The sequence below is a fragment of the Rutidosis leptorrhynchoides genome, unplaced genomic scaffold, assembly GCF_046630445.1.
Source record: "Rutidosis leptorrhynchoides isolate AG116_Rl617_1_P2 unplaced genomic scaffold, CSIRO_AGI_Rlap_v1 contig270, whole genome shotgun sequence".
Taxonomy (NCBI): Eukaryota; Viridiplantae; Streptophyta; class Magnoliopsida; order Asterales; family Asteraceae; genus Rutidosis; species Rutidosis leptorrhynchoides.
The window spans coordinates 26,619-50,623 of NW_027266516.1; the positions used below are offsets into that span (position 1 = coordinate 26,619).

A 24,005-nucleotide genomic window follows, 5' to 3' on the forward strand; every position below is an offset into this window, starting at 1 on the left:
TTCTTCTCCATTGGCTTGTTGCCAATACTCGACATGGCCAACGATTGGCCATAGGCAACAGCCACAACTCTCTAGCAAACCACAAGAAAGGGTCACCCTCGTTGAATTTGGCGATGACTACCCTTGCAGCCTTTGGTGAGGAGTGCCCTCACCAGATATGATGACGGTGACCTCGCCTGTGGCCAATTGCCAATCATGCTGATTATTGGCCACAGTCCAACGGACAAGATAAGAAAAAATATGGATCTTTTTTTTATGTAGTAGTTGAAGAATGCATGGTTCAAAGGGCCACCTCTAATTAGAGTCAAGAGATGGGCAATTGAAAGATTATGGGATTTGGCTAGTTTGAGAATGACTGTATCTAACTTTCCAAGAAGTGCCGGTACTACATATGAAAGTAGGTTGGGAATGGGAGTTTGAATTCGAGCACGGGAGAAATTGATTTAAAACGATGCGGTCTATTTCTTGAATTGGAGAGCGGAAGAGCTAACACGAGTTTGTCGCTACGTCGAACGTTTTTGTTAGGGTAGGACAATTCTAGAACTAACTACCTTAGCAAGCATGTCCAAAAAGATAAAACTGAAACTTGGACATTCTCACGGGATTTACAGGGTACTTACGACCGGTCTTATATGTGGAGATCAACACCACGATGGAATAGATTGGACTTTAGACATCATTATGTGCAAACGAGGTAGTGTTTGAGCGTCTGCTCATGTTTTCACCTATGTTTTATTGAGGTATAATTTTTAACGAGATGCCTACAGAAGTTGAATAATGTCAATGTGCCAAATCTGTGATCTGTCACTACTTGATGATCAGGAGTAGATTTAGGAATGGGCGCAGAATCAAAGCCGAACTTTCAGTTTGGGTACGAATTGCATGACGTATTGGACAAGATTTACATAGAAACAAGATGAACCGGGTATCATGTTATCAGATTGGCATAAATGGTCAATTTTTCAGGGAAAGTTTCCTTTGATTTGAAAGATCTGTCTGTTCTAGTCCGCTTCATCTCTTTTCGGGTCTCATAAACGGTGACTTAGAGATTACAGGGTAAATGCACGAATCGCCCATTAAGAATAAGTGATTCATCAAGTAGAGACAAATGACAATCATTTTCATTTGCGATGCAAAGAAATGATAACGTCGAGAGTTGGTACAGCTACGCACAGATCCTGGCATATGCGAATGGTTTGAAAGATTGGTAGCGACTTGACTAGTGAATTTTAGGTTAATGACAGGCCATGCATTGACAGGAAGCCTGACCTCAATGCTTATTCGTCATAGACTTGCTCAATGCTTGTTCATAACTGGCCCTAGAATTATCTCCACAATCTCGAGGATAAGTCATAATACGTGGAGACAGAGAGAGAGATTTATAGTCTTAATCCAGGCCATTTTGCCGATGTATGGAATAATCATGTCATGAACTCCGCTGTAACATCGCAGACGATAACTAATTCGGCTTACATCACATTATTCAATATCTTATCACATAAATTGCAATATCACGTTTCCTAATTCCTGGTAGCTATAGATAAGGGCTCAGAGTTTGTTGTCGGTGAGATTTCAATGATAATCGGTGGATTTCATGATATCATGAGCGCAAGAGAGCTCTCATTGCACCTCATCCACTCTGCTTTAGTCCACAGGCCGTGCGAAATGAGCAAGATGACCAAGAAACGTTGGGATCGGCAACAACTATTAATTCCGACAATCAACGATGCAATACCTCTTGTATATGGAGAGCCTTTCGAACAGTCTTGTCGTTAGCCCATACGTAGCAATAGAGGCAGTCATAGTTCTGCACGGCGAAAATTGCTTCCCTGAAGCAATCGTCAATGCATATAAATGAATGCAATCTAGAAGAGGGCCAATATATTTACTCGGCACTACGGTCCGGGAGATTCGAGTAATGATAAGGGGTTGATCTCTGAGTCGCTATCCCCGAGAATTCGTCGATCCATTTCAGAATTCGGTCCTGTAGTCAATGTACTACGCTTGGTCCCAAAACATGGGCATTTATTGGAACTGACCTGTCGATCCTTTTACTTGCGGGAAACATGATCTTCTAATATCACCTACGATGGAGCTTGAACAAGTGCAGGGTAGCCATTCATCTAGGAGCGCAATGCACTTAAGAGTTCACAGCATTATTACTAGAATTCACCTCAGCAGGCTAGCTTTTTCTAACCTCAGCCTTTACGCGAATTCGAAATTAGCACCTAACGATCACAAACCGGATAAGCCGAACAGAAAATTAGGCCCTCTATCTTACCGACCCGTCACGTCCACACAATAGTGATCCCAATCCGCACGACACGCAACACAAAAAAGGCCGTTGCAGAACCTAACAAACCACGCCCTTCTGCGGAGCCGATCGCACGACCAGCCAAATCAAGCCCCGAGAAAAACGGGGGCTGGGAGGGTGTGGGATAGCGATGTGGGGGGAACGCACCTGAGAAGCTGATGTGCACGCCGAGGCTGCAGTGGACCACGGACTGGTCGATGCAGAGGAAGATCCCGTACGTCACGGAAGCCCAAGTCAGGTTCTTTGCATTCCAAAACTGACGGACCCTGTCTATCCGGCCTCCTCTTCGAAATAGGTGCATTCTCTCTTTTCAATTCCTCAATCATCATTTCCTTATTCCTAGCGATATATTATTATTATTATTTGGTGACACAGCTTTTGGCAGCCTGCTTCTTTTTATTCTCTTTTTTGGAAGGTTATTAGGTTATGCTATATAATACTAAATAAAAATAATTAAGATGGTCACTCATTGAGCTTCCTCCAAACTCCAATCTGCGAAAGATCATGACACAAGCACTATTCTGTTTTCTATAGCTCTTTTTTCTTTGGGATGAGTCACTGTAATGCTCGTGTTGATTAAACCAAATCGCTAACGAAGTTTTGACAATACCTCAATGAGCTCGTAGTAGCTTTTCATGGAATGACATAAGCTTAAATGTGTGCGTCTCTCTCAACTCAACAGAAAAACAAAAAAATGTCCCATCTAATATCCACTTCAAGAAAATCCCCAGCATAGTCAAATGTTAAATAGTAGGAGTCTCATTGTCTTATCTCTATCTCTATCTTATTATTTTAGCCAGGATTCTTTACCAAAACCCTAATATGGAAAGAAAATATATTTATATGCGACTAATTGAACAATCATGTTTAGTGATGGGCATTCCTTTTATAAGCATTTATAATCTCAAACCTACTCAGAAGCCTGCAATCAAATTCCTTATGGACTATAGTAGAACATTATGCAACTAAGCATACAAGTCCTTTATTGAAAACATTATGCATCATTCCATTGATTATATTGTAGTAGCAATAGTTGCTCCAAAGAATAGTTACACTCTGAAAAATTGACGAGCATTATCGCTTTACGAAAAGGCCCTCTTTCCAATCCAGCACTAACAAAAAAAGGTCCTCTCTCCCTTTCAAAAAAAGAAAAAAAAGAAGAAGAAGAAATAGTTGAAATCTGGTGTGACAAGTATATAAGATGCTGGGAGGAAGATTTTTGTAATTTGAGGAGGATATTGGCGACCATACCGTAGAACTTACGTTGGCAGTTGAGAAAGTTAGTTGGATGTTCTTTTGTCGCCTTCTCATGCTCCCCTTGGCAAAAGACAAAACAAAATCCCATCTTTTCTAGACAAACTCTCCTATCCTTTCCATTTTCTGCCGATTGCCGCCACGCCACCCCGGGCAGCCCACTCACGTGGGGGGCTGCTCGGGCTTCTTCATTTCTCTGAACCCTGCCTAGTATTCTAGGAGAAAGGCTTCACGGGGATCCGAAGGTGGGTCCCCTCCTTTATCGGGAGTTGGCGGAGATACCCAATGGGGACGTATCCCGTAATCCTAGTTAAACCCCCTGTAACTGGGGGCTAACTGGGTACCCTGGGATGCCCGAGTCAGGGTGGAGTAGTTTAAGGACTTGCTTAGGTCCAGGGGTCCAAATTATGTCACTCACAATAATTTCTCGTATTCTTACTCTAGCTCTAGTTTTTACTCACGTTCTACCTAAGAGTGTCAATGGGCCAACTTGGGTTTCATGATACCAAGCCCGAAACACTACAAAGTGCGCTTGACCCTACCCAATCCAATACTTGAATATTGTATACTCAAGAGAATTGGTTGGATCTAGTTAAGCAAGCATCATATAGATGGGCTCAGATCTACGATTTCGCCCTAATTGCGCACGCGTGCAGAGATAAGGGGAGAGAGAGGGTGATTAGGTTGTGCTCTAGGGGTAAACCTATGCCAGCCCGACCCCACCCCACCCCACCCAACCTAACCTAACTCCAACCCTAACAATAATAACATCTAAAAATCCCTACTCAAAGAAGATTGAGACCCAACCCCCAAAATACCATAATTTTAAGGTTGGGTCGGGTTTTTTTGACACCTCTAACTATACCTATATATGTCGATAAATACTTTAACTTAACTCAGGTGGGCTCCTCAGGCATTGCACGCTTCTTCAATGAATTCCTTTGTATGGGGGTATATCTCATAATAAAATATCACGTAAATTTGAATTATGTGAGTCCAATTTACATCTATTGAGGCACTAATGAATGATATGAGCTCTCTTGAGACTAATATGATATAGTGGTTTGTATGAGTTGAGATTATTAATATATACTGTATAAAGAAGTGGGCTACACATAAGACCCATATAACCTAGCAACCCATGATAGTTGGGCCCACATGCTATGGGTGCAAATGACAATTTCTCTAGATTCATTGTGGTTGCATTTCCACTTTTTTCCTTCCCTAACGTGAACTATCATGAATTTGGAGAACAAATCTTCAACATCATCACACATAGGCTCTGTCTCACGTGCATTCATCATACAAATTCAATCTCCATCAAGAAAAGAGCCTTGCCCCGACAGTTGAGTGAAAAATTGTCATTTTAATTATACGCTTGTATATATATACACCTATACTAGATGTCAACTTTCATACTTTCAACGGCTTTCATTTGAAATTGACTGCTCATCTAAGCTTTTTCTTTAAACTATGGTCTCTAACTCTAAGAAAGCTACTTTTTCAATTTAGACCTAATGTCGCCACAAGTGATACTACTTTGCTATATTTATGCTAGTGCCGTCTTATATTGCAGCGCTTATGTGATGTTGCTATCTAGGCAACGTGATTTTAGCTGCTCTCTGACGTTGAGACATTAAAGTTAAATTGGAAAGCAATTTTCTAGATAATTTAGTTTGGGGCATACCAGATTTATTGTGGATGAAAATTCCCTATCGCTTGAAAATCAACATACCAGTCAAAAGCAACACCCTGTTGAATGGCGTGGCCTACCCATGATCTTGATGTTTGTATGTTTTCGCACAGGTCCTTTGCAATGTGATTATTTAAATTCCAGCGGAATCTTACCAGTGTTCGAGTTAAATCCCCATTCCTGGACAAAGGTGAATCACCTATATTTTCAACGAGAGTTAATAGTATTAAATTCATCAGGATAAAAAATTGACAGGGGCAGCATACAATATCAATCACCCTCCCTCGGGAGCACAGACATATGAGTTCTTAAGAAAGGTAGCCATTTGAGTCAATACCACCAATGTGTTATCTCATCATAAGCAGATGCCATTAAGGCAATTATCACAGCTAATTATCTGGATCGGTAAAGTTCCTTTTTTTTTTATTTTTTTTTATCGTATTTTATTTTTGATGTAATGGCTATTGGCTCATCCCAAGTTCCTCACAAATTAGATTTACATCACCGGTGATTCTTATTCCGGTGTTGTCGCCTCCTTCATTGTTAAAGAAATATATGATGGTACATAATTGAATTTTACCTTCATAAACAGTTTTATTTTCAAATTAATTACTTGATATTTGTCTCCCTCTCTCTCTCCCAAGAAGTCATATTCTCTCCATAAAAACTCTGCTTGCATTTCTGTATAGGAAATGAAGCTGGACGCGAGCCACCAATGAATTTCAAAGTGTGTAATACTCTTCTCGGGTTTGGTTTATAAATTAATCTTCTTAGACATCTAAAATGTTAGACTTCGTGTGCTCTTCTCATAGTTCACACTACGGTGAAAACTCATATGTATGCTACTATTTCCTCAAAATTTCAACTTTGTATCTGCTAATACTACATATATATTAAAAGCATCATCATTGTGGTTATATCAACAGGGTTACACGCTAGGCAATCCAGTGACTTGTGAAGTAAAGGGCATTAGTCAAAGGATTCCAATTTTTACAAGACGGCTCTCATACCAGATGAACTTTACTAGGTGAATTTACAACATATCTTAACTCTGATAAGATCTCCTATTATCCAAGAATATAATATACCAGTAATGATAATTACACATGAATTGAAGTTTTTGTGATTTTACCTTTGCATTCATGTTTTCAAGTCAACGAAAAGGGATTGCAATGGAGATTACATGAATGTAGATCCTATCAACAAAGCTTGTCAAGGGGACCTTGAAATGTTGTCAATTGTAAGTGCTATCGTTATAACATCAACCTCTTTCCTATTGTATTCTGCAAGATGTATCTGTACGATAAATGACCGAGATATGTTTCGTTGTAAAATTTCCTAATGCCTTGAGAAGATAAATTTGGCTCAAACATTGGAACGCCGGTGTAGTGCCTTATCTCCTAACTGCACAAGGCTAAAATGGAGTAGAAGTATATTCGAAGAGAATATCATCGATGCCATTTTGGTGCCTCAACAACAGAAGTCTCAAATATTGGGCAAGTGGTCCAATGTTTCGTCTAGTTATAGACAGGAAATCCTATGCCTACTCAAACTAAACTTGAGGCAACATACTATATAGGTTGAGTTCTATTTGATGCAAAGAAATTCTAGAATAATTATAGGACTCTTTAACTTAATGTCCTTTCACTCACATGTCACTAAATTACAAAGCATATAACCCGATTGTCATAGAGAAAAATAAATTAGAATAAGTGCATAATAATATTTAAAATTTATCGTGAAAATGTAATTGTGTCCTAAGACTTCTAAAAAGTATAATCAAATTCTAAAACTTATGAAATTGATGCAATTAAATTCTTTGTTAACTCTGTCGAATTTGACTAACGAAAAACACTGCTTAGCTTTTTTCATTACTTTCTTAAGACATGTGGCGCAAATGTACAGCGCACTAAGTTCCACAAAAAAAAAAATCTAATTTTTATTGAAAAGAAGATAAATAGTTCAATGAATTGGAAATTGAACAGGGGACCGACGACGAAGCCAAAGCCGTCGAAGGTGTGAGAACGAGAGTTTTGGAGCTTGTACATTGGAAATTTGATGGGAGCGGCGAAATTGAACAGAGAGCGGACGAAGAAGGCTCTCCCCGCTCTTTTGAACATAATTATAAAAAGAAAAAGGGCGGATCAATTTTTTCCATTAGCTAATTTGGACAAAGCTAATTGAGGGACTTGATTGCATAAATTTGATAAATGTCAGGATTTGATTGTATTTTGTAAGAGTTTTATAACTCGATTATATATTCAAGACAAGTTTTAGGACTCCTAATGTATTTATCTCCAAAAAATTTTAGCACCTAACTTAATTTATAAAGTTGCCGTGATCAAATGTTTTCCTTATAGCATATTCTTCTTCCCAGAGTTTTTGACTGTTGGTTGAGGGAGTCTTCAAGAGAAATAATAACCATGCTCGGAATATTTAGTGAAAAAGTCATTGAGGATTTCCCATCCTTGTAAACCGATTGAATTTCCTTGGATTTATTTTTTTCTACTAGAGTAAACGTGACTAATGTCAACACATTAATAAATACACAAAATATACTGAGATTGAATCGGCGTACGCTAAATTTCTCTGACAGGAAAGATACATCCACAATCACATTATCATTGAGTGACTAATCTGGATTTATTTCGAGTACCAAACCAAAGGCCAGTAGAAATGAGCTAGAGAGGATAGTAAGAGAACCATTTGTTCACCATTGCAAGACATTGTTTGGGTTTATACTCTGGAGCTGTGTGTCCCGCTCCCTGCACCATCCGAAAAGGGGAGGAACAAGAAGAAAACTATTATTATGATTTAAGATAATAATTTTCGAGATGTCTATGAGCAGAAAAAAGGGGAAAAAAAAAAAACAGAGGGGAGTTCAGTCTTACCTTAATCGTTGTGAACGTCAAATCGTACTTGCTATTTTTCGAATACAAAATAGAATATTTGTCCACACAAATTTAAAAGAAGTTAACCAATAGAATATTTTTCAACTCCTCAAGCACACACAATGCGGTTACATGCATGCAAAAGGAAAATTAGATACAAGATACTCAATGCAAAGGAAGATATGCAAAAATGTTCACGGAATAAATTCAAAAAAAGAAGAAGAAAATAGTGCAAAAGAACCTAAAATACTTTGTAACTCAAAATAAAATAAGAAAATTCAAAATGAGGACTCTAGTAATAAATGAGATGATATATGTAAGGTCATTTTTTTTCTAACTCATATTGACCAATTAGCTATCTGAGGCTTTTGAGCACCAAAATGGGCATGACTTCTTTATTATGTTAGAATGCTCTAGTACATCGCGCTTTCTATGGTTGATGACTAAATTAACTGATAAATCCAGCTTTTGGACAAAGCCCGTTGACGTGGGTCCATTGAAGCGATGAACCGGGGAATAGACCGGTTCTTAAACCAAAGGACCGGTCCGGTCCAGAAGAAGAGCAAGAGGGAGAATCCGGAAAGGGGGGGAAAGACAAGTCCGGACCCACTGTTTCGGATTCTAACAGCCACGCCTCCAAGTGTTCGGCGAAGAGAGGTGAAACGTGGGCAGCAAACCAGCAGATATACCCACCCTCTCGAAAATGTCATATTTCCAAAAATTGGGGAACCCCAGAGTGTCAAAGTCAACATATCTGTCAGTTTAAATTCTCTAAAGCAAAATATAAATTAAAACCTCAATGAAACAATTGGTCATTGTGTTTTGTCCATCAGCAATGTGCAACCAATAAATGAAGTATTTTAAAATTAGAGTGAGTCTATATAAGTTAAAAAGTCTAATTGCGATTTGGTACAAACCTTTTCAGTTTGAGTATGGTCCTCAACACAGACGAGAGATGGCATTCAATAAGCAAAACTCATCGACAATATCATTTTTGGTATATAACTAGATTGAAATGCACCTTGTTCACAATGGTATAAATATGTTAGTCATCGAGTGAAGTACAAAAGCTGGACATTCACGAGAAGATGATGATCAACTAAACGAAATTCTATAAGAAAAGAATTATATAGTGATCTTAATGGACTAGGATGAAATTATTACCCGGCTATTTGACCTTCGACGAACCAAGGCGACCACGAACCTTTTAAAGTTAAATTGAGTGATCTTATCCAATCCAATGTAGACACGTACGGGATAGAAATGTCATGATCACCACTACAGTAAGACTAATTTTTGTAAACACAAGTAAGAATCACCGATTTAAGTAAAAAGCAAATACACAGTAAAAAGAAAGAAGAAGAAATTCAACCAAGATGAGAAACTTATCCAAATTAGCCATCGTAATACCTGTAAACAAGGGCACGGAGGGTTTTCTCAGAAAGGTATTCATGATAAACTACAGCATCAAGAACGTCCTTTGTGTAAGATAGAGTGGAGTTGCATCTATTCCACTCTTGCTTCGTGCCCTGGATGTCATTATCAACTGAAAATTGTAAATATATAGAACTCGGCGATGCCCGCGAAGAGAATAATTCTTCATTACCTCTCGTACGCCTAGGGCTTCTCCGACTTTCTCATCATGGGCCCAAATGTAAGAGTATATATAGTTAGCGGACTGTTGAGGGAGAAATTTAAGTAAGTGAAATAGCGCATTAGCTCATTATCAAAATCCAGATGTTCAAATAGATATATGATACGCTTTTAGATACTATATTCACGGAATCTAGTGGGAGTTAATTTAGGATGTACCCGACACCATGGCCTGGATTGTTGAGGCACCGAAACGATGTTGACGGTATCCTCTTCGAGTATGCTTCTGCTCCACTTTAGCCTTGTGTGGTTAGGAGATATGACATTGCATGATGGTTCCAGTATTTGCTGCAAATATATCTTCTCGAGGCACTAGAAGATATCACAAGGAAACACGTCTTGTTCACTCGTCGCATGCGTGTATATATTGCGGCAAATAATACGAGAGAGGTGGATGGTTACAACAATAACACTTACTAGTGACACCATTTCAAGGTCAGTTAGACAGGCTCCGTTGGTGGGATCTACATTCTGAAAATCTCCATTGCAATCTATTTCCGTCGTCTTGAAAACACGAATTCAAAAGTAAAATTATGAAAATGTCAATTCATATGTAATCTTCATTACCGATGTATTATATCCTTATATGATATGGAGATCTTATCAGAGTTAAGTTATGCTGTAAGTTTACCTCATAAAGTTCATCTGATACGAGAGCCATCTTGTTAGCATATGGAATTCTAAAACTCACATCCTTCTTATCACAAGTCACCGGATTGCCCATCGTATAACCCTGCTCATATAACCAGAACAATAATGCTTTCCTTAACATATATGGCTTAGTATCCAATAGATATGAAGTGGAAATTTTGAGTATTACAAGACATCAGAATAGCACACACGAGTATTACGTACCACGTGATTCATTTGCGGCTGGCGTCCAGCTTCAATTCCTATACAAAAAAGAAAAAGGATTATATGTATTTAACGAAGAGAAAATGAATTCTTGGGAGCCGGAGTGACACAGAATATGGGGGTACACTTCAATTACGCACCATCCTGTATATTTTTAACAATGATGGGGATAACGACACCGGAATAAGAATCACCAGTGACGTAAAGCGGATTTGCGAGGAAGCTGGGGTGAGACACAAGCCACTGCATCAGAAAAGAAAAGTATATGACAAAAGTCAAGGAACTGTATCAGTCCAATGTAATTAGGTAGAACGATTATTTTGAGGTGACATGATGCCGGTATCAATTCAGATGGTTACCTTTCTTAAGAACTCATACGTTTGTGCTGCGGAGGAAGTGTCACTAATGTCGTATGCCGTCGATGTCGTTGCATATGAAAATCCCGTGCCCACAGGTGCATCCAAAAATATTATGTTGGCTACCTGTCGTATGAATATGTTACCACTTCTAGTCTTGATAAGTTGAATGATAATAATGCTAGCCGGAGAAAAAGGTAATTCACCTTTGTCCAGGAGTAAGGATTATACTTCAATATCGGTTTAGTTCCGCTGGAACTTGAAAATCAAATTGCATCGGACCTGTGCGAAAAGTTGCAGACGTCAAGATCGTGGGTGATTAAAACCATTTAATAGATTTTCTTTTGACCGGCATATGGATATTTAGTTGATATGAAATGACCATTGTGTATATATCATATCATGAAAAGTGGCTACTACCTCATTTAGATCTTATCAGAATTTCGTCGGCAGTTTGGTCTAAATAAAACGTGTATCACGGCACTCATGGAAAAAGAAAAGGAGCCACAAAAAAACAAAGGAGTGGTGGGAGCTCAATGATTGACCACCTTAATCATTTCTACATATAATTGTGCAGCTTGATCAAGCAGTATTTGTAAAAAGAGAGGGAAAAGAAGGCTACCAAAAGCCGATAAAAAGCAACACGAGGAAGACGAAAAACAGAAGAAGATGACAATGACGACGACGACAGTGGCGACGAGTTAAGGAGTTAATGAGAGAGAATGGACCTATTTCGTAGATGAGGCCGGACAAAGCGGAGCAACCGGGACCGCCGGTGAGCCAAACCAACAAAGGGTCCTCCCTGGGGCTCCTCTCGGACTTGATGAAGTAGTAGAATAGCTGCACTTCCTCCAGCTCTCCTACCCCTACGTATCTGCACCATTTTGTTTGCACCACCAAAAAACGTACATTACTCTCGAACGTAAAGAAAAGAAATGGCGAATTGAGTCTTTCGCTACTTTGTAGTTGCTCATAAACACATGATGCGAGCTGACCCGGTCTCAAGTTTGAAGGAAGCTCTCCAGGGAAGCCCGGGAGGCTCTCGACGATGGCTGATTGTGATGGTCCGACATTGGAGATCAAGAGCAGCAACGGAAGTAGGAGGTGCAACATTCTTGGCTCGGCTAATCAAGACAACTGGTGAGGAAAAGAGAACTAGGCAGATTTCTATAAGGTCCCCATTTCTTCCGCGTGGACTTCTTGTAGTTCTATAAGGCTTTTCCCGGCTTTCTAAACGGTCCATCCGCTCGTCAACACTTAGGACCTTTCTGAGCAAGAGCATGTAGGGGGCTCGGACGCATACCTATTCCTTCGATCGAATTGATTCAAGGCTTTTGTAAGAGAGGGACTGAATCGGATTTGAACTCTTGCGAAGGAGCGAATTCTACCGGGGCTAGGTTCAGTCAACGATACGTGGATCACGTGCGTCTGTTGACCCAATATCCATTCAATTGAATTGATTCAAGGCTTTTGTAAGAGAGGGACTGAATCGGATTTGAAACTCTTGTGAAGGAGCGAATTCTACCGGGGGTAGGTTTAGTCAATGACACGTTAATCACGTGTGTCTGTTGACTTAATATCCATTCAATCGAATTGATTCAAGGCTTTTCTGACAATGAGATTATCCCATCCAACCTTCAATTGTCAGACTTAGGGCATGTTTGGCAACGTGCCAAATAGTGCCTGATTCTAATTTTTTGTTTCCAGAATCAGTTTGGGACGAGAATCACGTTTGGTAAAATTTTTGTTCCCATGAACAGATTGGAATGAGAATTGAGAATAATATATATGATTCTTCGTCCGAGAATCAGAGAAAAGAATCAAAACATTAAAACTCTCATTATTCCATTCCGTCATCTCGTGATTGCTGTCCGCCACCACCGCCACCGTCCGCCGCCGCCGCCGCCATCTACCGCTGGTCGCCAATCCGGCGAGCTCGCCAAGCCAAGGCAAGGTCTAGTGAGCTCGCTGAAAGCAAGCCCAGCCACCGGCAGTTGGGCGAGGCTCGGCCTCACTAGATTGGGCAAGGTTGAGCCTTGCCCAGCTACCGGCGAGGCTCGCCTAGCCACCGGTGAGGCTTGCCTAGCCCCACCGGTGGCCAGGCTGGCTTGCCGAGGCTGGGCTAGGCGAGGCTCGGCCGACGAGGGCCAACCTCGCCGAGGGCCGACGACGCTTCGGTGAGCATCGCCAGCTCTCGGCGATCGGCCACATGAAGAAGAAGAAGAATAAGAAAAAAAAGGGAAAAAAAAGTAAAATATATATATTTAAAAATTATTTAAAAATCAAAAGAAATTAATTTGGAACAGAATCAATTAACACAGTATCAAACGCAATTTTATTCCAGAATAAAAAATTTTGGACAATAACTAAACACGTTTTTTTATTCAGAATCAGTTCCCGAGAACATAATAAAAAATAATCATGTTCTAATCAAAATCAGCTCTCGAAAATAGAATCGTTACTAAATACGTCTTTACTGGCGACATCTCATAAGTTACAGGAATATTTGTAGCTGATCTAACTGTAGGGAATAAAACTTCCAAAGCTTCTTTTTGCGTGGCCGACATTGGTGGATCGTACATTTATTATTGATAATGGATTGGATTCTTCATCAGATGTGACATTCTGGAACGGTGACAGGATAGAATATGTTAAAACAATTATTAAGCCGCGAGTGGCCTGGTACACACTGATCGAGTAGAGACAAATGACAATCATTTTCATTTGCGATGCAAAGAATGACACCGTCGGTAGTGGATACTCCTCTGCACACATCCCAGCACATGCGAGTGGTTTGAAAGATTGGTAGCGACTTGACTTGTGAATTTTAGGTCAAGTACAGGCCATGCATTGATAGGAGGCCCGACAATTTGACGGGGATGCTCATTGCTTGTCCATGTCATAGACGTGCTCCATGCTTATTCATAACTGGCCCCAGAATTATCTCAACAATCTCGTGGGTAAGTCGTAATACGTGGAGAGAGCGAGAGAGATTTACAGTTTTAATCCATGTCATTTTGCCAATATATGGAATAATCATGTCGTGATCTCCGCTATAACATCACAGACGATAACTTTAAGGAAATTTAAGAGAAGATCCTCGTTTAAGGTGTACTAAGGAGAAAAGGTTTTACTCCAATGAAAGCAAGAAATCAAAAGTATTGTGTATACGGCATTTTGTTATTCCGGGCGCCATCTCGTGCGTGTGTCGCGAATCCTTTGGAAGCTGTTTGACGGCTTAGATCGCTCGGCGAAAGTCCGGTTAGTGCTTCAGTTGGAAATCCTGGCAGTTCCTGAAGGCCTTAGATTTTGCCTTGGACAAGCGAGTGAGAGTCTAAGCCTTGAGTCGGACAGCTTAACTTTAGTCACAACTCTTCTAGGTGCAGATCGAGTTTCGTGGGATGAACAAGTACTTAGCGAGGATTATTAAAATCTTGCTTGTCAACTTCTCAAATCTCCACTTGACCCATTGCTCGAAAGATTAAAATAAAGTAACGGATTGAATTGTAAAAGTTTAACACCGTAAAGCCCTCCCCTGCGCAGGGTTTCAGGCCCCCGATCCCTTTTGGATCTATTATGTTTTTTTTTTTTTGGTCAAAAAAGATAATAGATAGAAAATAAAAAACCATTACACTTTAGCGTTTAACGAAAGAGAAACGAGGGCATCCGCCGCGAGCAAAGCTTGCAAAACAGGGGGAGGAAAAAGAGTCCAATTTTGGGGCAGATCTGATCGTCCGTGAGCTTTGGCCGCCCAGTTAGTGGCGGAATTGGCTCTTCTGTCATAGTGCTGCAGACATAGATTCGAGAAAAGGGGCAAGATCGACTGGAGCTCGTCAAACAGCGGCCGATCCTCCCATGGTGGCGGCCGTCGGTCTTGAAGGATTTCAATCAATTGCAGACAGTCAGATTCGAGAACGATTGATGCGGTAAGAAGTCCCTGCTGTTTGAGATGATGTAGGGTTAGGGTTAGCGCATGTGTTTCCGCTTGAAAAGCCGAATGTGCTGGAAATCTGGCCATATAGACATCGGTGATTAGACATCTGTGATCTCGGCTAATACAGGCCATTGTGCCGTGTCTATCCCCAGGGTAGAAAGAGCCGTCAATATTGCATTTGATGAAGCCCGGTTCTGGCGATTGCCAATAGTGGTCTGTAGAAGCAAGGGAGGCAATTGTACGTATACCAGCTGCTTGGGAAACTTTCTGGGCAGAGAGGTTGACAATCCGGTACTGAGCGAAGGCGTCAACAACAGCCAGATTGGGGTCAGGAGGTAATCCACGGAAGACACTGTTGTTACGCAGCAGCCACATCTGCCATAAAACGTGAGTTATCATGGGTAGTTGAGGTAAGAGTTTCTGATCTTTAACTGATTTTGCAAACCACTTATCCATTCGAGTAATCGTAGTTGGGTGGAAGGGAAGCTGCAGTTGAGGATGTGACCATACTCCTGCCGTCCATGGACAATAGAAAAAAATATGTTCAATTGTTTCCAGCACGTTCTGATTGCATATAGTACACACAGGGGTGGAGATGATATGTCTGCTATATAAATTGGATTTAGTAGCTAGGGCGTTTTGATAGGCTGACCACAGAAATATGCGAAGTTTTGGTGTGCTGTGCATTTTCCATATGTAACGCCATAGCTCAGGAGGTGGATGATAAGAAGTAGATGCAAGATTACCTTGTGATATATTTGTTGGTGCTGTCAAGGTTCTATAATTACTCTTTACCGTATAATGCCCTGTGGTTGTTGCTGTCCAAATAATCTGATCTGTTGAGTGGAGAGGTCTTAATGGAATATTGAGGATTTCGTCGACGATAGAGTCATCAAACATCTGTGTAATAAGGTGGGTCTTCCAAGTATGGTGGAGAGGATCAATAAGATCCGCCACCAACCTGGGCTCATCTTTATTGGCAGGTCCGCCAATCGTACCTCTTGGTAACCAATAGTGTTCCCTAATGTTGATTGATTTTCCATCACCAACAGACCATCTTGCATTCGGCAAGATGGCATCCCGCCCAATTAGAATACTTTGCCAGCCCCAAGAAGGGCGAGAACCAGACTCTGCAAATTCAAAATCCTTTGAGGGAAAATATAATCCTTTTAGGACCCGACCCCAGAGCGATTGAGGTTGATGTAGTAACCTTCAAGCCTGCTTGCCAAGCATGGCATTGTTAAAAGTTGCCAGATCCCGAAAACCTAACCCACTAGAATTTTTACCTGTCATTAGTAAGTCCCATTTCTTCCAATGCACACCATTTCTGTTCTTGTCATTCCGCCACCAAAAATTGGCAATCCTCCGCTCGATTATTCGACATAGAGACAGGGGAAGCTTAAAGATCGACATGGCATATTGTGGCATAACTTGGATGACAAACTTGAGAAGGATCTCCTTTCCGCCTTTTGATAGCAACATTTCTTTCCAACCCTCCAACTTTGCATGTACTCTTCCTAATAGCCAGCCAAATAATTCTTTTTTTGAGCGACCCCATTCTGATGGAACTCCTAGGTATTTGCCATAACCACTCAACACCGGTACACGCAATTCAGTAGCCAAGTTAGTTTGAAGACTAGGTGGATAGCCTTTGCTAAAGTAGAGGCTAGACTTATTGTGGTTTATTACTTGTCCAAAAGCGTAACAATATTGGTTTAAGATATTGGCCATATTCTGACATTCAATGATAGTACCATTGAGGAAGAAAACAGAATCATCAGCAAACAATAAATGCAAGAGAGTGGGGCATGACCTGGTGAGTTTGATGCCGTGAAGATGTCCCATCGTAAGAGCGTTATGAATGAGGGTGGATAGAGCATTGGCCATTAAAATAAATAGATGTGGAGAAAGAGGGTCTCCCTGTCTGAGTCCTTTTGATGGTTTGAAATAGGGTAGAGATTCCCCATTCAATTTAACACTCATTGTCGTCGTGGTAATACAGTACATCACCATTTGAACTCACCAAGGATGAAATCCCAGTTTGATAAGATAGGCTTGAAGAAAATCCCATTCAACTTTGTCGTAAGCCTTCTGCATATCAGTCTTAAGGATAGCTTGGAAGTGTCGTTTCCGATGCCTCATTTTAAATCGATGGAGGACCTCACGTACAACAAAGACATTGTCTTGTATTTGACGCTCAGAAACAAAAGCAGCCTGCTCAGATGATACCAGCTGTTCTAACAAAGGTCGTAGTCGGTTGGCCATGACTTTGGATATAACCTTATATGCAAAGTTACACAAACTTATCGGTCTAAACTGGTCAAGACTTTCAGGATGGTGTACTTTGGGAATCAAAACAAGAAGAGTCTTGTTGAGATATGGAGGGAACTTACCATAGTAAAAAAAGTCAGTAACCAGACATAATAAATCATGTCGGATGGTAGTCCAATGGGTTTGGTAGAACAAACCATTAAAACCGTCGAGACCCGGAGCTTTTGTAGCGCCCAGTTGGAAAGTAGCTTGTCGTACTTCTTCAACCGTAACTAAGGCCAATAATTGTGCATTCATTGTGTCCATGACAACTGACGAACATTGATCTAGGACGGGGCCAAATTCGCGGTGGCCTGCTGATGTGTAAAGCTAAGTAAAGTAAGCAGAAGTCAGCTCCTTTAAAGCTACTATATCCCTCACCCATTCATTGTCTGCCTTCCGAAGCATTCCAATCCGGTTTCTCTGCCTTCATTGGATTGTAGTGGCATGAAAGAACTTGCTATTTTTGTCACCCCAACGCAACCAATTTATTCTGGACCTCATAGCCCAAAACTGCTCTTCTTGCTTCCAAATAGTCCTCAACTCATCTTAGATATGAGAGACCTCTTCGCTATCGATGTTAGAACAGTAAGGATGATTAATTAGGGTCTGGAGGCGTTGTTGTAATGCTGTTATCCGCAAATGACCATTACCAAACTTGAAATGACTCCATTGGCTTAAGGCTATTCTTACTCTAGACAGTTTGTGCAAGAGATCAGAATTTCTGGACTAATTAGAAGGCCAAGTTTGGGATACAAGACAGTAAACTTCAAGATCATCATTCCAGAAAGCTTCGTAAGCAAAGGTGCGTTGACGATTTTTATGAACCTGCACCGTAGAGAGAAGTAAAGGGCTGTGATCTGAGCCTATTGGCGGTAAGACATACACTTCCGCACCAGGATAAATGAGACGCCAATCCATAGAGCAGAGGACTCTGTCCAATCGTTCCTAAACGAGGTCAGCTCCTTCACGACAATTTGACCAAGTATACATACAACCCTTACTCTCTACCTCCATCAGAGCACAGTCGTTTACTACATCTCGAAAAGAAGAAAGACGAGAACAAACAGGGGATCGACTGCCCACCTTCTCCCAAGGATGAAGAATTTCATTAAAGTCCTCTACACAAATCCAGGGTAGAGTATTGAAAGCACTAATTCTTCGAAGGGTCTCCCAGAACAGCTGGCGATTGTGATACGAGGGAGGGGCGTGCAAGCAAGTAATTCGCATAAGGCGATCATCACTTAGATCCCTACAGACCATATCAAAAAAATCTTCCGAAAAGCTTTCAATTTCTAGAGATATAGTATCATTCCAAAAAACTGCTAAACCACCTGCTAAACCAATAGGATTCTGAACAAAAGAACTTTTATAACGAAGCTTATGCTGTAATCTGTTGAGAACTAGCTCCTGATTCTTGGTTTCCACCAAAAACAAAAGATCGGGCTTTTTGTTGGCTGACAAAGCCGTAAGGGCTTGGATTGTCAGGGTTGCCTAACCCCTGACAATTCCAACATAAAAGCTTCATTTGTAACTTGGTGGCTATTGAGGGCCAGCCACCAAAGCCCAATGAAATGCTTCATTTGCTGCCAATACCGGTGTTTCCTGGAGACGTGTCTCATCTAGTTGATCAAATACAACATAGCCCTTATCATAAGGAGCGTAGCGTTTTTGTTTCTTTGCCTGTCCTGCTCTTGTAGTCGTACGGGTAGTTTTTGTTCTTCTAGGTTGCTACTGCTACAAGTTCAACGGATTAGGTTTAAACAGCTGGAGTGCTTCAAAAGAAGTAATAGGGTCGTCAGCTTTGCCTTTTGCTTTGGCATGTGCATGAATCAAAGCTGTTGTGGTGGTCTGTCTCTGATGAGTAACAGCGTGAGAAGGACTGGGAAGATGCTCTGTCACTGCAAGGGTTTGTCTTGGAAGAGCTGCATCAGTAAGTTCTTTATCATTAGCTACCGGTGGGGGTAATAGGATTGGATGTTGTAGTAAACCTGGAGGAGTCTCGGGTATAATTTCCTGAGTTTGATCCATTTCTGGAGGATTGTAAAAAGCTGTCTAGTAGGGACTAGATTGATGAACCTCTGCTTTCAACCACGGGCCAAAAGCCAATTTGTCTTTGCCTTCCTCCTTGGCCAAATCAAAAGGAATGTCTATACAGTTAGTTGCGTAGTAGCCAAGTCTTCCGCACGAGTAACAAAAGTGGGGAAGTCGTTCATATCTTAAGTCCAGCCATAATAGTTTCCCAGCTAAGCGAATCAGTTTACCAGTTTTCATAGGTACACCCAGATTGATTTCCACCCTGACTCGTCCTATTTTCACTGTGGAACCCTCCTTGCTAGCTACTTTTACCTCCAAAATGTCCCATAGCTGATTAGCAGCCTTCCTCAGAATCTGGTCCGTCATCCACTCTAAAGGCAAGCCAAGAATTTGGACCCAGAAAGCACACCGAGTAAAATCATAGCAATGGAGCGGGGTATTAGGGATCCAAGGCTTAATGTTGACTAAGTGGCTAGAAAAAAGCCAAGGGCCACCCTGTGAAATACGTTGGAAATCCTTGTCTTGTTGGAACTTTGCTAAATATAAACCACCTTCATGTTGAGAGAATTCTACCAGAACAACTCACCATACTCATTTCATTACTTCCGCAACTTTGCCTGAAAAATTATATTAGATGTAGTAATAACCTTCCCTAAAAGGGTTAGTTTACATTCCGCAATTTTTTCTATTGCAGGTTCATCCTCCCATGTCTCAACCTCCTGATCAGAACCGAGACGTCCCAAACGTTGACACAGAGCAATCATGCGAACTGATTCATCAGGATCGTCCGAAGCCATGACCAAACCAAGTTCAATTGAACATAAGACAGTAGCGTGTAATACAAATACCAAGTCACGAACAGCAACCCCAGTTACCAACAGCCACAATTACCAAAGGAATGAAATAAGAGTCAAGAGACAGCAGGATAAGACATTGTTTGAAGTAATTCACCTCTGTGCGGTCCGTTAATGATCTCCGATGATGAATTCCAGCACATGCAAACAAGAATCGGCATTCGAGGGACGGCGAGAAGCGGGGATATGGGGAGATTAACGGAAGAGGAGGCTATCTATTGCAGAACCCATAGAAATTTGCACAAGAAGAAGAAGTTGACGAAGCACAGCTTCGACTATGAGGAGATACTACCATGGGTGGTAGACGAAGCCCTTTGATCTATTATGTTTTGAATCTCACTTAATGTACTAATCTGATTCGTCTTCATGTAATGAAACGAATTTTACCGACAAGATCCCTCCATCTCTTACTCTTACCAAAGTGACTCCGAGATCCCAATATCTTCTCACTCAAAACGGATATTATTTCCGAATTCCTTTATCAGTATATATGCATATGCTGCTCATTTCCACATACACAATTGGGAACATTTCCTTCTCAACCTCTTTGATGAGTGTCCTTTTATCCTAATTATAATTCCTTAAAGCTTACTTTTTATGCCAATTTCATGTGTACATAGTTAACATTGCTCAAGCAATGAATAGTAGGGGAAAGTGTCAAAAAAATCCTAAATGTATTATATCGGTACTTATCCAATTTTAATCCTTTTAATTATACCAATTTAATTCTGAACTTTTTCAAGAAAATTGTTCAAGAAATTCCAAATCTATTTCACTATTAATTGACAAATGAAGACATGCAAGTAAAGAGAACTTTTTATTACTTTAGACTCGCAAGTCAAATATAAAGTACCTTTTGGCCAGTAGATATGAACAAGTATAGGCCAGACGTGTCCCCCGAGAGTAGATTAAAATGGCCACAAAAGTGGTTGAGCAACAAAAGTGGTTGAGCAGCAAGTGAGAAATCTTACATTACTTTGTACAAATCTTTTTCTTAGCTACATTTCAGAAAATGTGATCGAACGCATTTATCTAACCGCATGCATTATTGCAAGAGTCTTACGCTTTAGGTCATAACTGCTCAATTGACATATGACTCAAATAAAGTTTGAAGCTAATGAGCTCATCGCTGTTAGTTCATCGACGTGTTAGACAGTTCGCCAAGCTGGAATTAGTCGAATATTTTTTAGCAATGTAACTCATAGATGCGATCTTGTAGAAAAGTGCACGAATCCCAAGTTAAAATGCCCTGTGATCTTAAGGCACTCGAATTATTAGTACCCAATAACGCTCCTGAGAAAAGGTAATGTCCCAATGAAATCAACGGTAGGCCCAACTACTCATATAAAAGATCATTGTATAAACGGAAGACCAAGAGTAAGAATAGTTGGAGCTCGAAAATTGTCTAAAAAGTAAAATTATTGAATGAAGGCCAATTTAATCGTTGATATAGACACTAGTCATTTTAGGTGGCACGGTCAATGTTGACGTGAACAAATGATATTTTAATTTTTTTTTGAATTTTTTTTCTTTTTTTTTTCTTTTTCCTTCCTTTCATTTTGGCCTGCAAGGTCACAAAGGCCCCTAGTGGTCTTTGCACCCTCACCTGCAACCATGACAGCCCTTCACTATCCTACCAACCACCTAGGGCCATGAAAGGCCTACAGATTATGGCATTTGGCATTAGCTATGGACAACCGCCAAGCTCATTTGCTAAACCAATAGTAACTAGGCAAGATCAACTGACAATGGAAAGAGCACTACTGGTTATACATTCACTGTGGGTTCTAGGATATTCTCGTGGGTATCCAAAAAGGGGACTTAGTGACACAAGCTACTACAAAAGCTTAATACATCGAGGCTGATATAACCACTATTCAAGCATTATTGCTTTGAAGAATATGAGAAGATATTGAAGAGCCACAGATAAAACCAACTTTAATATTTTGTGACAACAAGTTAGTGATCGCTGTCTCAAAAAATTCAATCCTTCATGGAAGAACTAAACATATTGTGAAGTGTAAGGTAATGAAGAGATTGAGCTGAAGTATTGCAAGACTGAAAATTAAATTGCAGACATAATTATGAAAGCATCATCACAAGCAAAGTTTGAGACACTATGGAGTATGCTTGAAGTTGATAATGAATTAAAACGGAGAGGAGTGTTAAAAAAAAGAAAAATGGATCTTTCTGGCATCTTCTGTAATAGCCGATAATACTCAAGTTTTGTCTCTTGCGTCGAAGTAGCTAAAACGAATGGCTGTAAACATTTGAATGGTAGATATAATTTGCAAAGATAAAAGTGTCCATGTTGAAGCTATAAAGAGCACATATTACTGCTACGTTGGCTGAGTCAAGCCTTTATACATAGGAAATAAATACATTAGAAGTGCCAAAATTATGTACTGCGCTTACTTTAATGTCAAAAGTTTTTGTCGGCTCACTTAAATGCTAAATCGAAAGAATAATAATCACTTTAGTGCCAACGGTGAGAAATTCTAGTTAAATTGATTATGTATTATTTATATTTAAAAAATTATAATATAACTTGGCAAAAATTTTAAAAATCCAATCCACGTGGCATTTCTACGTGGCATGCCTGGCACTAAAGTGATCATTTTTTATATAACGACTGGCACTGAAGTGATCACTTTAAATAAAATTCGGCACTCAAATGATCACTTTTAATAAAATTCGACACTTAAATGATAACTATTTACAACTTTTGGACGACATCGTTTAGGGATTATATGTTGACTAAGCACACCAGCAAGCCACATAAAACTGAGAAATTAATAAAATATAGCAACATCGGATTTCCAGCAATCCGAACCAAAGTTAACATTTAAATGATCTTTAAAAAAAAAATTGGCACTAAAGTGAGCGCTGAACACAACTTTTGACACTTCTAGTGATTTATCCCCTATAAATTGGCTTGAGAAGCCCCCGCGGCGGACTAACGAGCAAACGTCTCTTCCTTTCCTTTTTACTTCCAGTAAGCAAGCCATTATTTTGTAGAAAATTTCATGATAAAAAAAATATTTTTTTAAAGAATGAGTAGTTTCTTTTATTTAGTGACATTTAATGGAAACATTTTTGTGGTGTCTGGATCTCATTCGAGAAATGATTTAAATCTCATAACTTTATCCTAGGAAAAAATTGAATTTTTAAATTATTTGTATCTTTTCCTTTTTCTTTTTCTTTTTATCTTTTTTCATTTTTCATCTTCCCTTACCAGTGCCGAGTCTCGACAGTGGCCAAAGGCGAGCTCAAGCTCATCGGGATTGGGCTCATCAGCCTTGGCCAAGCCTAAGCTCCTCCACACCCCCCCCCCCCCCCCCCCGAGATCTGGTGAGCCCTAAACTCGCCGGCCTCAAGTGAGCTTGGGCTCACTAGGATCAATTGAGCCATGAGCTCATCTATATTTGGCGAGCCCCAAGCTCACTGGCTCGCATCATGGTCGGCCAAGCTACCAGCCATCACCAAGGCATGTGGCCAATTGAGGAAGAAGGAGAAAGGAAAAGAAAGAAAATAGGGAGGAAGAAAAACTATTTATTAATTTGATTTTTTTTTTTAAATATATTTTATAAGAACAAATGTTTTGTTAATCAAGGACCTAAGCCCAAATGTCAAAAACCCATGCATGGTCTTTGTGGACTCGGGCCTAAGAGTTGAGATTAGAGCTCAAGCATTGTGGATTCGAGCACGACCTTTATGAATCCAAGTTTGGATGTCGAAGCATTGAGTACAGGTTTGGGCTTTGCCTCGATGCACCAAGGCCCAAGCCCAGCACTAGAATCATAGGCTCAGTTGCTGGGGACTTGGTCTTGGAAGCCAGACCTTGGAACCAACGT

General features: G+C 40.3%; 1 protein-coding gene and 1 pseudogene across 1 annotated transcript; both read right to left on the minus strand.

Moving 5' to 3' along the window:
* Positions 1-7,942: 7,942 nt before the first annotated feature.
* On the minus strand, positions 7,943-12,129 carry LOC139882439 (serine carboxypeptidase-like 18; annotated as a pseudogene).
* Positions 12,130-19,315: 7,186 nt separating this feature from the next.
* Positions 19,316-20,094, minus strand: LOC139882440 (uncharacterized protein At4g02000-like). The gene is made up of 2 exons (XM_071866758.1): positions 19,968-20,094; positions 19,316-19,848 (listed from the first exon to the last, which is right to left on the minus strand). The coding sequence occupies exons 1-2, from the start codon at positions 20,092-20,094 to the stop codon at positions 19,316-19,318; spliced, it is 660 nt and encodes a 219-aa protein (XP_071722859.1).
* Between the last annotated feature and the right edge of the window lie 3,911 nt (positions 20,095-24,005).

Coding starts and splice junctions, on each gene's coding strand:
- LOC139882440 (XM_071866758.1), bottom strand. CDS start 20,094: ATGGCTTCGGACGATCCTGATGAATCAGTTCGCATGATTGCTCTGTGT. Junction 19,849..19,967: donor AATAGAAAAAATTGCGGAAT/GTAAACTAACCC, acceptor CTCAACATGAAG/GTGGTTTATATTTAGCAAAG.